This window comes from Cricetulus griseus, chromosome 5 (assembly GCF_003668045.3).
Source record: "Cricetulus griseus strain 17A/GY chromosome 5, alternate assembly CriGri-PICRH-1.0, whole genome shotgun sequence".
NCBI lineage: Eukaryota > Metazoa > Chordata > Mammalia > Rodentia > Cricetidae > Cricetulus > Cricetulus griseus.
In genome coordinates, this window is record NC_048598.1 from 55444836 (window position 1) to 55462120 (window position 17285).

Below are 17285 nucleotides of genomic sequence, written 5' to 3' on the forward strand. Positions count from 1 at the left end.
GGGCTTCGAAACTTGATAACCCCCCCCCCGTGTCATCTAAGGTTTGCCTAGAGATACTCCAGCATGGCCATGCTGTGTCCTAAATGCTCCCTTTCTAGAGAGCTCCTAGTTTACAATGCAAGCGTCATTGCCTTCCCTATCTACTGAGTAACTGTTGAGTTGGGAAGATGAAATTCTTTTGGGAAATGGTCAGAGGGAGAAGAACTTGTTTGAAGACAGATCAAGTTCTGATTTGGAGTTCATTCATTTCAAGATTTAGATTGACAGCTCCTGTCACCTTAAGATCTCTGGGGTTTTTACTGTGTTCTTGTCAGCATGTACTACCCAGACAAGACCATCTTCTCACTATCTGGAACATACTAGGATCGGGCTCTTCCTTCACAGGGCAGACTAAAATCAATCAACACCCCCCACCCCGCTCCACCGCCACCCTCAGAAAGGTGCCGGGGATCAAACTGGAGGTCTGCCAATGCTAGACAAGCGCTCATCTCTAAGCTGTACCCTCAGACCTGAAATCTCTAGTACCATTATCAATCTGGGAAAAAAAAAAAACCTGATACATGACCAGTAAATGTTCATGTGACACATCTGAATTACTATTTGTCCTCTTCTAACACTAAACTTATTTATATGATAAATACAGCGGCGTAGTAATGGGCAGTGGTAACACATGCCTTTAATCCCAGCACTCGGGAACCAAAAAAAAAAAAAAAAAAAGAAAGAAAGAAAAGAAAAGAAAAAAGAAAAGAAAGGAAGAGAGAAATATTTTCCTCAACAGGTAGAAGTATAGAAGCAAGACCCCCTCAGTCCTTCCCCCCCATACACACACTTAGATACCAGCATTTTAGGGAATGTTATTGTTGGGGAAAGTGCAAAGCTAGGTGAGTAGAATAGGTGCGACAGGAAGGCAGGGGCCTTGCTTCTTTGGCTTCCTTTCCTCTCTAATGTGTATAGTCCACTCTGGAATATCAGTTTGGCAGAGCTCGTGAATCTGAAAGGCACAGCTTCTCACCACAGTCTTGGCCCATAGCCTTCTCCTTGGACTCTTGTCCTGCCTCTCCCAGGGCTGCCAGGTTCCTTCCTAGCAAATTATCTGGGCCCGGCTGCAGAGACTAGCGATCTGAGGTCTACTGGGCCATCACACCCCGGGTAAATCTGCTAGTGCTCATTTAAGGTGTGAGCCTCACACTGGAGTCTTGGAGGGAGGGAATGGGACACATGTGCACAGCCTGATTCAAACAGCTAGAAAGAGGCTAGCTGTCCTGGGTGTGGGCCAGTGTGAGCAGTATGGGCCAGGCCACTGACTTCATTAGAGAAAGTCTTAATGCTTGGTGGAGGGGTAAGAAGGGTAACACCTGGAGGAAGAGGCTGAGAGGACTGGAAGACGCAGGAGGTGCCCTTCCACCCCCAGTAGGAACGATGAAAGGATTGGCAGACACAGGAGGGTGAAGGTGCTCTCCTGCCCCAATAGGGAAGACTTCTGGCACCCTGGAACGCCCCTTCCTGGTTTACATTTCATGCCTAGGGCTGAAGTAGGCCAGGAGAGCTGTCCCCACCCAACCCCACACTCTGCCAACCCTTAGCCATCCATCCCCTCCTCACCCAGAGCTGAGCATCTGCGTTTGTGGGCACCATGTACCAGGCAGTGGTTAGAGCCCTTGATAGGAGAGTACAGCCCTGCTTTTCTCCTCTCCCCCAGGCTTGGTACCTCTGTGTTGGGAGACTCAGCAGCAGCTCTTGTTCTTGAGTTTGGTTTGCGCTTTTTTTTTTTTTTTTTTTTTTTTTTTTTTTGTCTACTTAGTGTATGAATAGCAGTCTCCTGTTCCTTCTTCCTCTGAATTACACCCCAGCCTCTAATTTGAAGTGAGTGGGGTTTGGGTTGGCTGGTCGGTTGGCTTTGCATTCTCAGTTATCCTCCTGCCTCAACCTCTCAAGTGCTGGAATGATAGTGATTCTCCATTCCTGGTCTACTTTGATTTTTTTTCTTTTCTTTTTAAACTTATTTTATGTGTATGAGTGTTTTGCCAGCATGTATGCATGTGTACCATGTTCGTGTCCCGTATTAGAGGAGGTCAGAAGAGGGCCATCAGATCCGCAGCAATCGGAGCTAGAGATAGCTATCAGCCACCTTGTATGTGCTGGGAACTGAACCCAAGTCCTCAGCAAGAGCAGCAAGGGCTCTTAACCGCTGAGCCATCTCTCCGGTCCAATCTTTTTTTTTTTTTTTCATTTTGAGACAGGGTCTCATGCAGGCTAGGCTGGCCTCAGACCTGTTATATAGCTATGGATGGCTTTGAACTCCTGATCCTCCTATCTACACTTCCTAAGTCCTTGAATTGTAAGATTGTACTTCCTTGCCCTCGTTTCATATGGTGCTGGGGATTGAACCCACAGCTTTGCATGCCTTAGGCAAGTGCCGTACCAACTGAGCTATCTCCCCAGCTCCTCAGTTGTGTTGCCTTGAGCCTTCAGCAAGAGGGAAAGAAAACTGGTGTTCCCTCCTTGGCTGAGGCAGGCAGTTGCGTCTACCCTTAGAAGTAGGGCTTTCGCTCTTTTTTATTTAGCTCAGAGGTGTGAGCACTGGGAATATGACACTGGGTAGAAGGAAACACTGCGGGAGGTGACAGAGCAGAGGGTGGAGGTTCTGTGGAACTTCCCCTTCCCTCTGTCAGAGCTGGGATGGAGTCAAGGTGGGGGATTGGTAAAGACAGGCCCTGGGGAAGCAGCTACTCTGGAGGGAACATTGTTGTCTAGCCCGGTGCCCTCTTTTTTGTTTGTTTGTTTTTATTTTTTTTTTCAAGACAGGGTTTCTCTGTGTAGCCCTGGCTGTCCTGGCACTCTCTCTGGAGACCAGGCTGGCCTCAAACTCACAGAGATCCGCCTGCCTCTGCCTCCCAAGTGCTGGGATTAAAGGCGTGCTCGGCCACCACCACCCTGTCAGCGCCCTTTTACTCTGACCTCGTGTCTGTCCCTCCATCTCAGGGCCAGGAGTCCCGGACAGCCATCTCCTAGTTGTCTCTGTGTTGAGCTAGAGGTGTTGAAACAGGAAAGTGCCCTACACTGCTTGAGAGCCCAGCATTCGGCTAGGAGCTGGAGCTGGGGCTGCCCCACAGACCCTCTCACCTTAAGCTAGTCCTCTCCTTAGGGGCCTGTCCAGTATCTTAGGGAGGACTTGAAGATACATTTTTATTTGAGAAATGGGGACTGAGAATAGAACCCAGGTTGTCTGCAAGTCAGACAAGCTCTCTACCCACGAGCTACTTACCCAGATCCTGAAATGTAATCCAGTGTTTGTTCTCGTGCACCAAAAGAAACTTCTCCCTTACACTGTCTGTATGGGAGAGGCTTTTCTTCCACCTCCTTTGGCAAGGTATCATAATTCAGACATCTGGGAAGTCCCTCATGATGTCTGACTAGACCCACCCTTTCTGGAACTGAGCCTGCTCTGATAAGAGGTGCCTCTGCCCACACCATCTTTTGGTGTCAACAGGAGGCCTACCCAGGCCCTTTTCTGCCGGAGTCATACCACTTCAGACTGAGCACCACTCCTCCTGGCCTGGGTCCTACACAGGCTTATAGCAGACACCAATGCTCACTGTGGCTGACTCTGGCTCGCGTAGCCTGGGCAGGGACCCTACAACTCCCAGCATGGGCGCGGGCAGTGACTTCACAGACACACATTCTCTGTGCCTCTCCCAGCTCACGTGCTCAGCCTGGCTCTAAGGGCTAGAAGTGCTCTCAGTTTGGGTGGAGCAGTCTCTCTCATGTTCTCAGAGACAAATTTTCCTCTTGAATTTCTCGGGGAACCCCCTTTTCCTGTGTTTTCTGCATAGCCTTCTTGCCAAGTCCTCCTTCCCCTCTCCAGGAGTCTTTGTATTTGAGAAGCCACTGTGGAGATCCGGGCCCAAAGCATATTTCTGAGCTGGTCAACTATTTGTGTGAAGTTACAGCCGCTGAGATCAGGCCTGGGAAGCCTCTCTGGGGCGGAAAGAATGGAGTGGAAAGCCCAAAATTGGGGATTGGCAGCGCTCCCAGCCCCACATGGGTTTCCTGTGCAGCACCACATGTCAGAGAGGATTCCCAGGCTAACATCCAGGGCTCTCCCTGCCCTCCTGCGGAGCACTCTGGGAACCTGGACAGCCACTTGACTTCTTAAGGGAGCTATTGTACAATCTGTGTGTGAATGAAGGTGGGGCAGGTAGATGAATAGAAAATAGCTAATGGGTGGGGGCAGGCACAATGGCTCAGTGAGTAAGGCTGCCAAGTCTGATGACCTGAGTTTGATCCCCCAGACCTACACAGTGGAAGGAGAGGACCAACTTCTACATATGCACAAATGCGAATGTGCACGCATGCACACACACACACACACACACACACACACATTCTCACGTGCGTGAAAGAAAAGGGCAAGAGGAGGCGAGTGTGTCCCTTTGAGGGATCATCTAGGTGAGGCCAAGTTTCACCTTTTATATCATCTAGTGCGTATTTTGTTTCATTTGCTTGAGTCCAGAAAAGGCAATAGGAGCCTTTTAGTGAGCACAGGCTTCCTAGGCTGGGCCATGATGGTGAAGCCACTAGACCTGAGGGCAGGAAAAAGATAGGAACCAACCCATCTCGTCATAGCCCATAGGGGCAGTGCTGGCTTGCTCAGAGGCACAAAGGTAACAGTGTGTGGGCCAAACCTGTGGCAATAAGAAACGAGGTGGCCACCTGCCTATTTGCTGCCAGTGCTGAAACCTGGGAAGTCCCAGCAAACCAGGATAAATCCATCACACTAAGAATGGAACCTTAGTTGAGCCTTACTGCCCTCGTGTCCCAAGACCCTTTGGGTATAGGTTGGCATCCTGTGGGTGATACAGACCCTGCCCCTGCTAAAGCAAGGAGCCAATTGCCTCTTCAAGCCTTGGTTGTCTTGCACATCAAATGGGGCTCATAACTGCCTCTCCTGACTTTTGATATTTTAATGAGAAGCTGAGCATGCCTGGTAAAGTGCCTGCCACACAGCAATCGCTTAAATGTTAGTAACTTTGTTCATTACTCATCAACTCACTTCATTCAGCGGACTTGAGTGGTTTGTGTTCGCAGCAGGTGCTGCTTCAGGCCTCCAGAACAAAGACAAACACCGTGCTCTTAGGGGGATGGGGAGTCAAGCAATAGAGGAATCGGGCCTTAGTATTATGGATGAGAGGACTGTGGGGGGAAGCTGGAGAGTGGCCTGGGGAATGGGGAGTGCCACAGCTGAGGGCAACCTTAGCCTCACTGGGAGACCTGAAGGATGGGAGGGACAGCTCAGGAGAAGGCTCTGTTGGGGAAAGAGGGAGCAACAGCACCTGCAGAGACCAAAGTAGGGATCAGGGACACGTTCAGAGAGTAAAGGAAGGGATGCCAAGCCAGAGCTCTGTGAAGATGGGAAATATGAAGAGATAATTGCTGGAGGCTCCAAAGCGTCCTTAGAGGCCATACGAGGTCTTAGTGCCCAGTTTTCACTCCACAGAAAAGACACATAGGGTTTTGGGAAGAAGAGTGGCATGTGCTGCCTTACATATGTAAAAAGATCTTTGTGGCCGGGCGGTGGTGGCGCACGCCTTTAATCCCAGCACTCAGGAGGCAGAGGCAGGCAGATCTCTGTGAGTTCGAGACCAGCCTGGTCTACAAGTGCTAGTTCCAGGTCAGCCTCCAAAGACACAGAGAACAAAAAAAAAAAAAAAAAAAAAAAAAAAAAAAAAAAAAAAAGTCTTTGTGGAGCAGACTGAGAAAGACTGAGAACTGGAGAGCAGGGTGAAGGAGAGAGAGACAGAGACAGAGACAGAGACAGAGGCCAGTGATCATTAGTTGTTAATATGACAGCCTGATGGGATAAATGGTCACCTTGCCTCTGCACACTGAGAAAGGTTGCTCAGACAGACTCACTTTGGGGAGTGTTAGTAGGTTTTGGGGTGTCCCTTAAAGTGATCTTTAGTAGCTCTTTAGGTTTTATAAAGACGGGGTTCTATATACCACAAGCTGACCTGGAACTCACTATGTAATCCAAGCTGACCTTGAATTTGTCAACATCCCCCTGCTTTAACCCCTTGAGTGCTAGGAATACAGGTCTGAGTCACCACACTGACTCTTATCTTTAACACCTTGGTCACCCTCACAATGCCTTAGTGCCCCTTACCAAAGGAAGGAAGGGCATTTTCTCCCAGTGAGTTGTAAATCCCGTATCTTTGCAAAACACCCCAAGTTGATAACAAAACATCTGAACTTCTGTCTCGCTCAAGCCAATCTGTCCATCCAGAGCAGTAGTCCGAAGCTGGCACAGCCCTGACCTTTCTGGTCCCCTAGGGCAAAGGACCAGCAAGCCTTGCCTGCTGGCCACCCTGCCCTGCTTGTCTGGGATCCAGATGCCCTGTCCAGAACACTCTTTTCCCAGGCCCTCCCCTGCCTTTCTGACTGGGAACCTGACTTCCCAGGGCAGGGCAGACTAAGGAGGCTGGGGACATCTGGGAAGACGCTCAACTTGGCTTCCAGTGCTTTGAACCCAGCCTTGCTCCCCTGTGGAGGCCAACTGGCTGCTCAGCTGCAGTGAGGGACTTAATGCTGGATGTTGGGGCCCTGGATTATAGTCTCATGTCTCCAAACAGTTCCCTGTCCCTTGCCTCCGACCAAATGAAAAGGGCTTGCCTCCATGCCCTCCTGTCTCTGCACAGAATGACCGGAAATCATGCCATCCTGCCCAACTTTGCCTGTTTCCCTCTCAGAGCCAGAGGGCTCTCCACTCCAGCTGCTGCCGATTTTGTGAGCCTGGGAAATGGTAGCCGCCTCCCACCCTGCAGGCAGCATTCCCTGTGTGCTTGCTTGCCCATTTTCAAGTTCTTTTTCTGTCTTGAGGTCCTCCTAAGACATAGCCCCCTTTCTTCCTCCTGTCACACTGCTCTATGCTGTTCAGTGGGAGAGAAGAATGTTTGCCCTCACACAGGGCCTATCCCATTCCTCGCCGTGGGAAGGCCTCCATGATGACCAAGTGTGGAGTCCCTGGCATCCTGGACTCCATGCTGTCCTTGCTCCTTCCAGGCACACACATTTCCTTGCTTTGTGTGAAGCTCAGTGGAGTATCCTCTGCCCCGATACTGAGCTTCCTCAGCTGCTGGCCTGTTTTCAAGACAAAGATTGCCCCACCCTACCTGTCGGGGAACCCACCAAACAGGCAGCCAACAGCATCTAGTGCCAAAGCCAAAGCCAAAGCCAAAGCCAAAAAAAAAAAAAAAAAAAAAAAAGTAATTTGCTGCAATGTGTAAACAACTTAATGAATGTCAATGAATGTCAACTTACTGTTGTGTAAGGTTTCCCTCCACCTGTGACCCCTCTAGGGTCCGGAAGAGGAAACAAAATTCTTGGGAACCTACTGAGTATAATTCTGCCTCCCCACCCCCACCCTGGGAGTGGGGCAGATATTACATGTTCTGTTTTAGTGGGGGAAATTCTGGTTGTCAAGCACTGTGTAGTATCTGATCTTGCTTGGTTCTTACTCAGCATGAGCTGTAATACTTTGTCTAGTTCATACCAAGTACTTTGCAGTAAGTAAAACAGCCAGACTTTAGTTGGAGGTTCTGGTAGACAGAAAAGCAGGGGCCATGCACCTAAGGTTATTTTGCCTTGAGGGTTCTACTTCAGTGATCTACAGCCCCTGCAACTTGGAATGAAGACACATGGGTAGCCCCTGCCTCCACCTTTGCATGACTTGGAACAGGCGACTGGTTCTTTGTGGCCCTCACGTGTGAGCCAGCATGTTCAGGTCATGGCCAGAATTTGCGTGCTCCTTCGAGAGAAGAGTTCTGTGCATCCCAAGAACATTCTAGTGTTTCTGTTCTTAGAGCTAGAGCCTGGGGCACAGCCCCTGAGGAAGAGGACTCTACTTAGCCAGGTCACCAAAAACAGAAGGCCACATCCTGAAGCCATCTTTTCACCCTTTGCTCATTTTTAAACTTTCAAAGGTTCCGTAGTCCTGGAGTCCTGAGCAAACTAGGATGGTTGGCCACATTCCCACTGCACTCCCATTCTGGGTTTTATAGCTGGACAAGAGGTCTTTTTATTTTTATTTATTTATTTATTTTTAGTTCATGTCTTTTATTAACCCATGCACAGTCTTCTGATTTGTAAGTCAGACAATACCGGCACATGGACATCTGTCAAAGAGGCTGGCATTACAGTATCCATCTGAAGGGCCTCTTGAGGAAGGTGACTCATTTTGGCATCTTCATCCACCTCATAGTATTTCAAGTCGGCCAATTTAACCTTTTTTCTCTTCTGCTTCTTGAGAGTAGTTTTTGACCCTCCCCCACTTCTTAGCACCAAGAAGTCTCAACACAAGATCAAGTGCTGCTGCTCCTTTGGAACGTTGTGCTCAAAGTGTAAACATCTTCCGGTCTGTTTCAGCGAAGATCCACCTTTGCTGGTCAGGACGTCCTTCCTTGTGCTAGATGCTGGCTTTTGCATTTTCTGTGGTATCCGAGGGTTTAACCATGATAATCTTGCTGGCCAGTCACTAGAAAAAAAACCTATATTGTGGTGCCAGCACCCACATGAAGCTGCTCATAAGCACCTGTAATTCCAGCTCCAGGAGTTACAGGTGCCCCGTTCTGGCTTCTACGGGCACTGTACACAATGCATGGCATACACTTGCACAGAGAGACACATACACATAGATAGACAGACAGACAGACAGACAGACAGACAGACAGACAGACAGACAGATAGAAAGAAATAGGCCTTTAACTTGACTTCTGATTTCACCCACTACCTCCTTTACTCTGTTTTCTTTCTCAGGTCTATCTGGGAACCCTCTAGATCTGGAGAAACGTAGACTTGTTTTTGGACAGAACGTGATACCTCCAAAAAAGCCCAAGACTTTCTTAGAATTAGTGTGGGAAGCCCTGCAGGATGTCACTCTCATCATCCTGGAGATTGCAGCCATCATCTCCCTGGTCCTGTCCTTCTATCGACCCCCTGGTGGAGATAATGAAAGTGAGTGTCTGACTGAGCTGCTCCACGTGGCAGACCTGGATCCTTTCCACGCCACCAACCCTTCTTAGTACCCGTGGCTGGCAGGTTGTAGTACACGATGTTCCTGTTACCCAGCAACCCTACTTAGTACCGGGGGGCTGACAGATTGTAGTACACGATGTTCCTGTTACCCAGCAACCATGGTTAGTACCAGTGGCTGACAGGTGGTAGTATACAATGTTCCTGTTACCCAGCAGGCTCTGCAAAGGAGAGCAACCAGCAGGTAGTACACCATTCTCCTAACTGTTCCCCTTTCCCTACCACATCCTACTCAGAATGCCACCCATCCTGCGTCCTTACATCTGCATCTCAGAGTGTCCTAACCATAGTGCTTAGCATCATGGGAAACAGCAGTGAGCTCCAAGTGCACTTCTTGTGACTTGCACTGGCATATTTTGTGCCGTTTGGTAATTTACACAAATAGAGCTACTGGCGATGAGAAGACAGTCCATCCTGCCACCCTCTGATTTTCTTGGAGAGCAGCTCTTCCACTTTAGAGTTTTATTTTCTATTGCTCTCTCTCCATGACCTTTCATCTTGTGGAGGTTGTGGAAGCACCACCCTCGTTTCAATGACTTTTTCTCCCCTCCCTGGATAGTGTGTGGTCAGGCTACAAGTGGCCCAGATGAAGAGGAGGAAGCAGAAACCGGCTGGATTGAGGGAGCAGCCATCCTTACCTCGGTGATCATTGTGGTCTTAGTGACAGCCTTCAATGACTGGAGCAAAGAGAAGCAGTTCCGGGGGCTGCAGAGTCGCATTGAACTTGAGCAAAAATTCTGCATTATACGGAATGGTCAGCTCATCCAACTTCCAGTGGCTGAGATTGTGGTGGGAGATATTGCCCAGGTCAAATACGGTGAGAGCACCATGTTACTCTGATCTATACTCCCAACACACATTTGAGGAGTGGGTTCATTGACATGAGGGGCTAAGAGTTTCTGAAACACTCTTCCCAGTAATCCCCAGCTTGTATTATCAGGTAGAATTTAAGGAGATTGTGGGAAGGAATTCTGGAGAAAACCATAGCCAAAACTCTTCCAAGAGATTGTCATACTTGTGCTCTGTATGGCTTAGCAGTAAAGGTACATAGTATTTAGGCCACAGGAAGGTGTCAGTTTGAGATATGTGTGACCCTAGGGATCAAACCCAGGGCCTTTTGTAGTGTAGTTAAGCCCTTTACCACTGAGCCCCACCCTAGCTCTAGAGTTATCTTTAGAGGCTCTTCAGATTCTCGTGGGACCATAGCCCTATAGGATTTACCAGGAGAGAAGCCCTGAGGTAGAATTGGAGGAATTGGCTCTTACCTGGTTGGCCTTACTGTCACCCTTCCCCCTATGCACCAGGTGACCTGCTGCCTGCAGATGGAATCCTAATCCAGGGAAATGATCTGAAGATTGATGAGAGCTCTCTGACAGGAGAATCGGATCATGTCAAGAAGTCTCTGGACAAAGATCCCATGTTGCTCTCAGGTAAAGTCTCTGGTTGCCCAGGTTATCATCCCATAGTCAGGCCATGGGTTCTGGGCCCCATTCCCTCTATGGGCTCCATCCTTTCTTCTTATTTTGGATTCAGATGGAGTGGAGACATGTGGATGGTCCTGATACAGGGATGTCAGTAGCCTGAAAGAAGATTCATACAGTGTTATAGGAGCTCTGCCGTTTGGAAGATGGCATAAAGTTAATACATGAACCTTAACCTCTGTTTCTTTGGTCCATTTTAAATGGGCTCATCTCTTGGCTTTCTCTCACTGCCTTCTAACTTGATTACTGTCCATAAAGATAAGGGAGCACTGAGCTTTTAAGTTTGTATTTCATACCCACATCACAGCTAAGAATATCAAACAGCACTCGTTTCCATCTTCTCACTTCCTTTTATAGGGACTCACGTGATGGAAGGTTCTGGCCGGATGGTAGTGACTGCTGTGGGGATCAACTCGCAGACTGGAATCATCTTCACCCTCTTAGGAGCCAGTGAGGAAGATGAGGAGGAAAATAAGAAGAAAGGTAAGGGCGTGCCAAATGACAGTGAAATTCTCTTTCATCCCTGCGAATGAACTAGATGTCAGAGAGCAGATCCAGATGGAAACCTATTAGAAAAGTCTGCTGGGATCAAGTGACATATATCTAAGCTCCTTGCCAAGATGCAGGTGTCATGTGTGGGGCTGGAGAGATGGCTCAGTGGTTTAAGAGCACTTGCTATTCTGTTCTTTTGTTTGTTTGTTTCTTGAGACAGGGTTTCTCTGTGTAATAGCTCTGGCTGTTCTGGAACTTGACTTTGTAGACCAGGCTGGCCTCAAACTCACAGAGATCCACCTGCCTCTGCCTCCCCAGTGCTGCGATTAAAGGCGTGGGCCACTGTCCAGCTGCACTTGCTATTTTTGCAAAGGACCTGGGTTTAATTGTCAGTGCCCACATGGCTGCTAATAACCATCTATTATAACTCCAGTTCCAGGAGATCCTATGCTCTCTTCTGGCCTGTGTGGACACCAGGCACACACATGGTATATAAACATAGACACACACACACACACACACACACACACACACACACACATCAACCTTGTCTCTGAGGAGCACTGACGAAAACCATCGAATCCTGACTCAAAGCCCTCAAGTCAGATTGCGTTTGAACCTTAATTCCTGTATCTTTAGTAGATTGTGAGGGGTTGAGTTAGCCCCACTCTGGATGAGCTGGAACGCGCTCCAGCCAAAGTGCCCCGGGACCTCCTCCTCTTCCCTTCCTCTCTTCCTCATGGATTAAGGAATAAATGAGGGAGGTGACTTGAAGAAAACATGGGTCCTGCTGAAACTGTGGTCTCTCTGCAGAAGAGAAGCACAGTTGGGAGAGTAGGATCAGAGAGGCAGTTAGACTAGTCTTGGTCACTCACTTGTTCCTGGAGCAGGAATTGTAGGAGAAAGAGACCCAGATGTTAAAGCCAAGCTCACACCCTTTTCTGAGCATTCCTTCTTCCTGTGGGGAGAGAACAGTTTCTACCACTTGGCCAAGGATCATCTCAGGTTCTTAGTAGAGAGCAGTGTATAAGAAACAACTATTCATTTCCATAGCTGCCCTCAAATGAATATTTAGGAAGCTTGCCTGTGATGTTGAGTTGACCCGGAGATGCCTTTTAAGGCCTGTCCACAGGCAGAAACATTTCCTGCCTGTCTCTCCCTAACTCCCATCCCCATTTTCTCAAGAGATTTGCCTCAAGCCCAGAGCATCCCCCTCCCTCCTAGCAGCAAGAACAGCTCGTGGCCATGTGTGCACATGTGTGAGCACTCAGCTGCAACCCGGAGGAAGGATGGATGAACAGAGACATGAGCGTCCTCCACACGTATCTCCCTACCCTACAGCCCACCTCCTTTGCTATAGCCCTCCTGTGCTGGGAGAGGACCAAGGAGATGATATCTGGTCATCTCTTACTTTGGGTCTCCACCCCACTTTTCTCTTTCTTGTTCAAACAGGTAAAAAACAAGGAGTCTCTGAAAATCGCAACAAAGGTAACCTCTCCACCCACTCATGTGCCATCTCTACCTGCCCACGCTCAAATCAGACCTTTCCAGGCCATCTGTCTGCCCTCTCCATAACGTTACCTGCTGCTGTGGCCCAGTGCCTCATCCTGAGGACGGTGCAGAGATCCCGGGGGTGGGCTCAAGGCAGAACAGCAGCACCCTCTGCTGTTGGCTTGAGGAAGCACATGTCCAGAATTCTTCGGGTGTGGGACACGGATCTGCTCTTCCCAGAGCACTGAGCTCTGTCTGCTTCGCTGTCCACACCGGCAGGCGGTTTCTGGGTTTGAAGTCATGGTGGAGGACATTGGCTGGGCAGTCCCTGCACCCTCCTCTGCTAGCTGCCTCATCGGTGTCTTCTGGTCTGTTATTTCTTCTCTGCTCGTCTGCTCAGAGGCGTTGGAGAGAGACTTTTCTCTCTGCCTCTCTGCCCACTTCTTTCTTTGTTCTCGCCACGGTCTGTTTTGTTCCTCCTCCTGATATGGTTTGTGTTTCTCTTGGTGGCTGTGTCTACATCCCATCTCTGTCTTGTTTGTGCATCAGACAGAAGAGACTGTATCTCAAGAGAGACTTAAGTTGGAGGGATGTTGAGGACCAACAAGAAATAGTCTTGAGACAGTTCCTAAAATTGTTTTTGTTTTGTTTTGTTTTGTTTTCCTTGCTACACACATCATAGTACTCTTTAGAAGTAAAATCACCAGATCAGAGCACCGGGGCTTAAGCAGAAAAAGCTGGAATTTCAGGTCTCTTTGTTCTTCTTCTAAAGGGGAAATAAATGGCTTTACTGTGTCTGTACATCTCTGCTTTCCCCTTACTCTCTTTATGGTAGCTTCTTTTTTCTCCCGCAGAATATTCAACTCAGGTCCTGCCATGTACCTACTTCACTCCCTTGTCCTTCAACGTATATAATAAGTAGTTGAAGAATAGCTTTGGTCTTGGGGAAAGGGTCTGTGTTTCTTCCCTGATTGGGGGAAAGAGGGCTTTAACAGAATAGGCTAGGGCCCTTATGTTCTAGAAACATCTGCTAGACTTTCCCTTTGGTCCCTTTCTACAGAAAACATTCACTGTTTTAAGCTCTGGATTCCAGAAGGATCCTTGTGGCGATGGCCTTAGTGGTGTGATTAATCCCCTTGTTGCTGTATACCTGGCATGCGGCTCTGAGGGGTGCCAGGAAGTTGTCATGAAGAGGAAATCCAGACCAAAAAGGCATCCTCCACTTCATCTCCAGTTGTTAGATTTGTCCCAAAGGCCCTAGTGGAGTCCTACATCTGGCAGGAGTGAGATACGGTCAGAACTGAGGTCAGGGGCCTATGGGACATTCCAGGAAGAAGACAGAAGGGCTATCTCACCTTCCACCTGCCTGCCATTCGCTACTACACCCTTACCTGCTCACCTGTCCCATTTGTGTGTCTACCCTAGCAAAGACCCAAGATGGAGTGGCCTTGGAAATCCAGCCACTCAACAGCCAGGAGGGTTTCGACGTTGAGGAAAAGGAGAAGAAAATAATGAAGATCCCCAAGAAGGAGAAGTCGGTGCTGCAGGGCAAGCTCACCCGCCTGGCTGTGCAGATCGGGAAGGCAGGTGAGCAGCTAAGTCTGCCTCCCACTTTTGGATTCAAAGTGCCGCCCTGTGTGCTGGCTACTACCATCCCCTTCCTGCCACACCAAGCAGGACTGACAGAAAGAAGCTGGACCTTCAGGGTGTGGCTCCTGGGGTCTAGATTGCTGTTTCTTTGGCCACTCCTTGGGGTTTGGAAGAGAAATACTTCTTCCTATGTATAAAGGTTAATAGCCCCTAGGTCTCTTTCATCCAAACAGCAGGGAAGGGTCATGTTAGCGAGAAGGAAGTTAAGAACTCTCACCTGCCCTATAATCCTTCAAGGACATCGGAGACTGCAGCTTGCTGGAGGGAGTTCCCTCCATGGTGGTAAGCTCTTGTGACCCAGCATGGAGCAATAAATCCACAGTAAAGACTGGAGGGCAAGGAAGACCAGGGTTAGAGAGAGACTATTCAGAAGGGCGCTAGGGTGACAAGTCCCTTCTCCCTACACTTCTCTGCCATCTTCTACTGGCTGAGGGGAGCAGCAGGAAGGGGGACAAAAGGATAGCTCCCTTGTGCAATGTCCCTCAAGGTGTGGTCCTTCACCGAGTATTCTGGGACCTCAGGCTTCCTCTTACGTCTGTCCATACTCAGCATGCTTCTCTGGGGATAGATGTCCTTGCTAAAGTGCAGACTACCTTCAGTTATGGCAGGGCCCAAGAGTCTGCAAGGATCTGTGAGAAACACAATAGCAGCCACTGCCTATGGTCTGCTGCTGGGAAGCCGCATCTTAAATATTCACTAGCCACATATGTCCAGTAGCTATCTTCCTCGCCAAGTGAGAGCACTTCAAACACTGCAGAAAGTTCTGGTGGGAGTGTCCTGACCTAGCCAATTCCTTTCAGTCCAGCGCTTAGCTCATTCTGGCTACCTTGAAATCTTCTGTATAGACTCTATGAGGTGAGCTGTGGGTGCAAAAAACCAGTTGTTGAGCCCAGTACCCAGGTCAGAAACATTAATTACATCCCTTAGCCCAGAGGGGTAGTGGGAAGAACATCCCTAAATGTATTTTTTAAAATTTTTATTATTTATTTATTTATTTGGTTTTTCAAGACAGGGTTTCTCTGTGGCTTTGGAGGCTGTCCTGGAACTAGCTCTTGTAGACCAGGCTGGTCTTGAACTCACAGAGATCTGCCTGCCTCTGCCTCCTGAGCGCTGGTATTAAAGGCGTGTGCCACCACCCCGCCCAGCACATCCCTAAATTTTGTATCACAGGTGCCTTGCTTCCTTATTCTGGTCCTTTCCTTAATCAAGCCAAAACCAAACTAATCTGCTTTGACTGGTATCATCCCCCATGACCTTGCCATGAGGCCCCTGAAGCATTATGGCCAGACTGTGGCTTCAGCAAGAGTGTTTCCCAAATGCTGTGCAGCAGTGAGCACATATTGATCCTTAGCCCTCAGGATAGCCACCAGTCCCCATATGTAAAGTGAACAGCTATCCCAGTTGGTTGAGAATTTCTCTGTTTTCTCTCTGAAAGTCCCAGAAATGGTTGGGTCTCAGGCAAGCCAGACTGGCCACCCTTACCAGCGTGCTCTATCAGAAGCTTCGCTGACCCCTGCCTGGCTTTCTCTTCCTTGAAACAGGAGTGATAATCTATGTCCTAGGGCTGTTGTAAAGTGGTTATGAAGGCTTGGCTGGCCTATGGCAGGCACTATGTAAGTCACTGCTGTCATTGTCATCTTCCTGATGTGCTACCAGAGGAGAAATCCTGCTAGCACTTTGGGGGCATCCTGTAACCAGGGTGTGGGACATTCACAGAGCAGTGGAGGGAATGTCAAAGTTGGTAAACTCCTAAGTGGACAGATGCCGTTGCTACTAAGTAAACCATGGTGTGTAATCACGACCGCCTCCTTAATATAACAGAAGCACTAGTAAAGCTGTGGCAGCAATCCACACATGTAGCTGGTCCCCCATCCCCCTTAGAAGGTGCAGGTTACTAGGAGAAAGGGCCTCAAGGAAGCCCATGTTCTGACATACTTCCCTTTTTTGTTGTTTGGTTTGGTTTGGTTTTTGTAGATCAGACTGGCCTGACCTCATGATCTTCCTGCCTTGATCTCTCAAGTGCTAAAATTACAGGTGTATGCTCCCATACCCAGCAATCCTCCTACTTATGAATGAAGTATTTAAAGCAGGAACTCAACCCATAGAGACTTCAGGGTTTGAGGGTTGGTGGAATGTTAAGAACAACATCTATATCCTTGGAACCACTGTTTTTAGAGCCTTTGTTTTGTTAAAACACACACCACCACCACCACCACCACGACAACAAAAACATCAAAAAAAAAAAAAAACAAAAACAAAAAAAACACAACCTCTGTCAATTGTGTACAAGCAACAGAGAATGGGGGAAAGATTCTAATATAGCTTTCTAAAGCTTATAGTTTTAAAAACTATAGGAAGCACCAGCTGCAGCACTTGAGAGCGGCGCCTACACCTGGCCTGGGCAACACAGTAGAGCTGGCCCCGCCCCGAAGGTGTAGGTGAGGGGAGAATTACCCCACCCCACCCCACCCCCGAGGATGTGAAAATGGGGGAACTGGCCCTGCCCCTTGCTCGTGCTGCAAAGGGTGAAGTAGCCAGAGCAATGCTGGAGAACTCACCCTGATGGTGAGGACAAGGGAAAGCTGGAGGGCTGACCAACCCTGCAACTACCCAGGCCCAGAGCCAGGGTTATGTGTTGCCCCACCCCAACATCCATCCCTTCTGTGATCTGCTGGAGCACAGGTGGGGAAGGGGGTCAGTCCTGTGGACCCAGGACTGACTGCTCAATCTCCACAACACAAGCCAGCAACAGTATATCCAGGAAGAGTCCCAGTGAAGGCCCAGTGTTGATGGTGTAGCAGGGACCTCAAACCAGACCACTGATTCTTTTCAATTAACTCCTACATGTAAAAATGTACGGATAAAGGGGATTACCATATGACTCGCTGTGTCACACTGCAGCTTCCGTGATGAGATTTTCCCTTTCTCCCTTTTTTTCTTTTTTTTCCTTAAATTTTATTTGGAGAAGGGGCAGGGGATGGGTGGGACCAGGAGGCATGATGTGAAAGACACAAAAAAGAAATAAAAAGAAAGTTTAAAAACAAAAACAAACAAACAAAAAAACTACAGAAAAGATATAGCAAG

At 48.7% G+C, this 17285-nt stretch overlaps 1 protein-coding gene across 4 annotated transcripts in view; it reads left to right on the top strand.

Moving 5' to 3' along the window:
* The window catches only part of Atp2b4 (ATPase plasma membrane Ca2+ transporting 4), a 97246-nt gene that overhangs the window by 49799 nt on the left and 30162 nt on the right, over positions 1-17285 (top strand). For 3 of the 4 annotated variants that reach the window (XM_027417581.2, XM_027417577.2, XM_027417576.2), the window contains 6 exons: positions 8812-9009; positions 9647-9904; positions 10392-10517; positions 10926-11051; positions 12513-12548; positions 13977-14138. In XM_027417581.2, the coding sequence (XP_027273382.1) occupies positions 8812-9009; positions 9647-9904; positions 10392-10517; positions 10926-11051; positions 12513-12548; positions 13977-14138 (906 nt within the window). The remainder of the gene's footprint in view (positions 1-8811; positions 9010-9646; positions 9905-10391; positions 10518-10925; positions 11052-12512; positions 12549-13976; positions 14139-17285) is intronic. The other variant, XM_027417578.2, reaches the window with a different exon arrangement.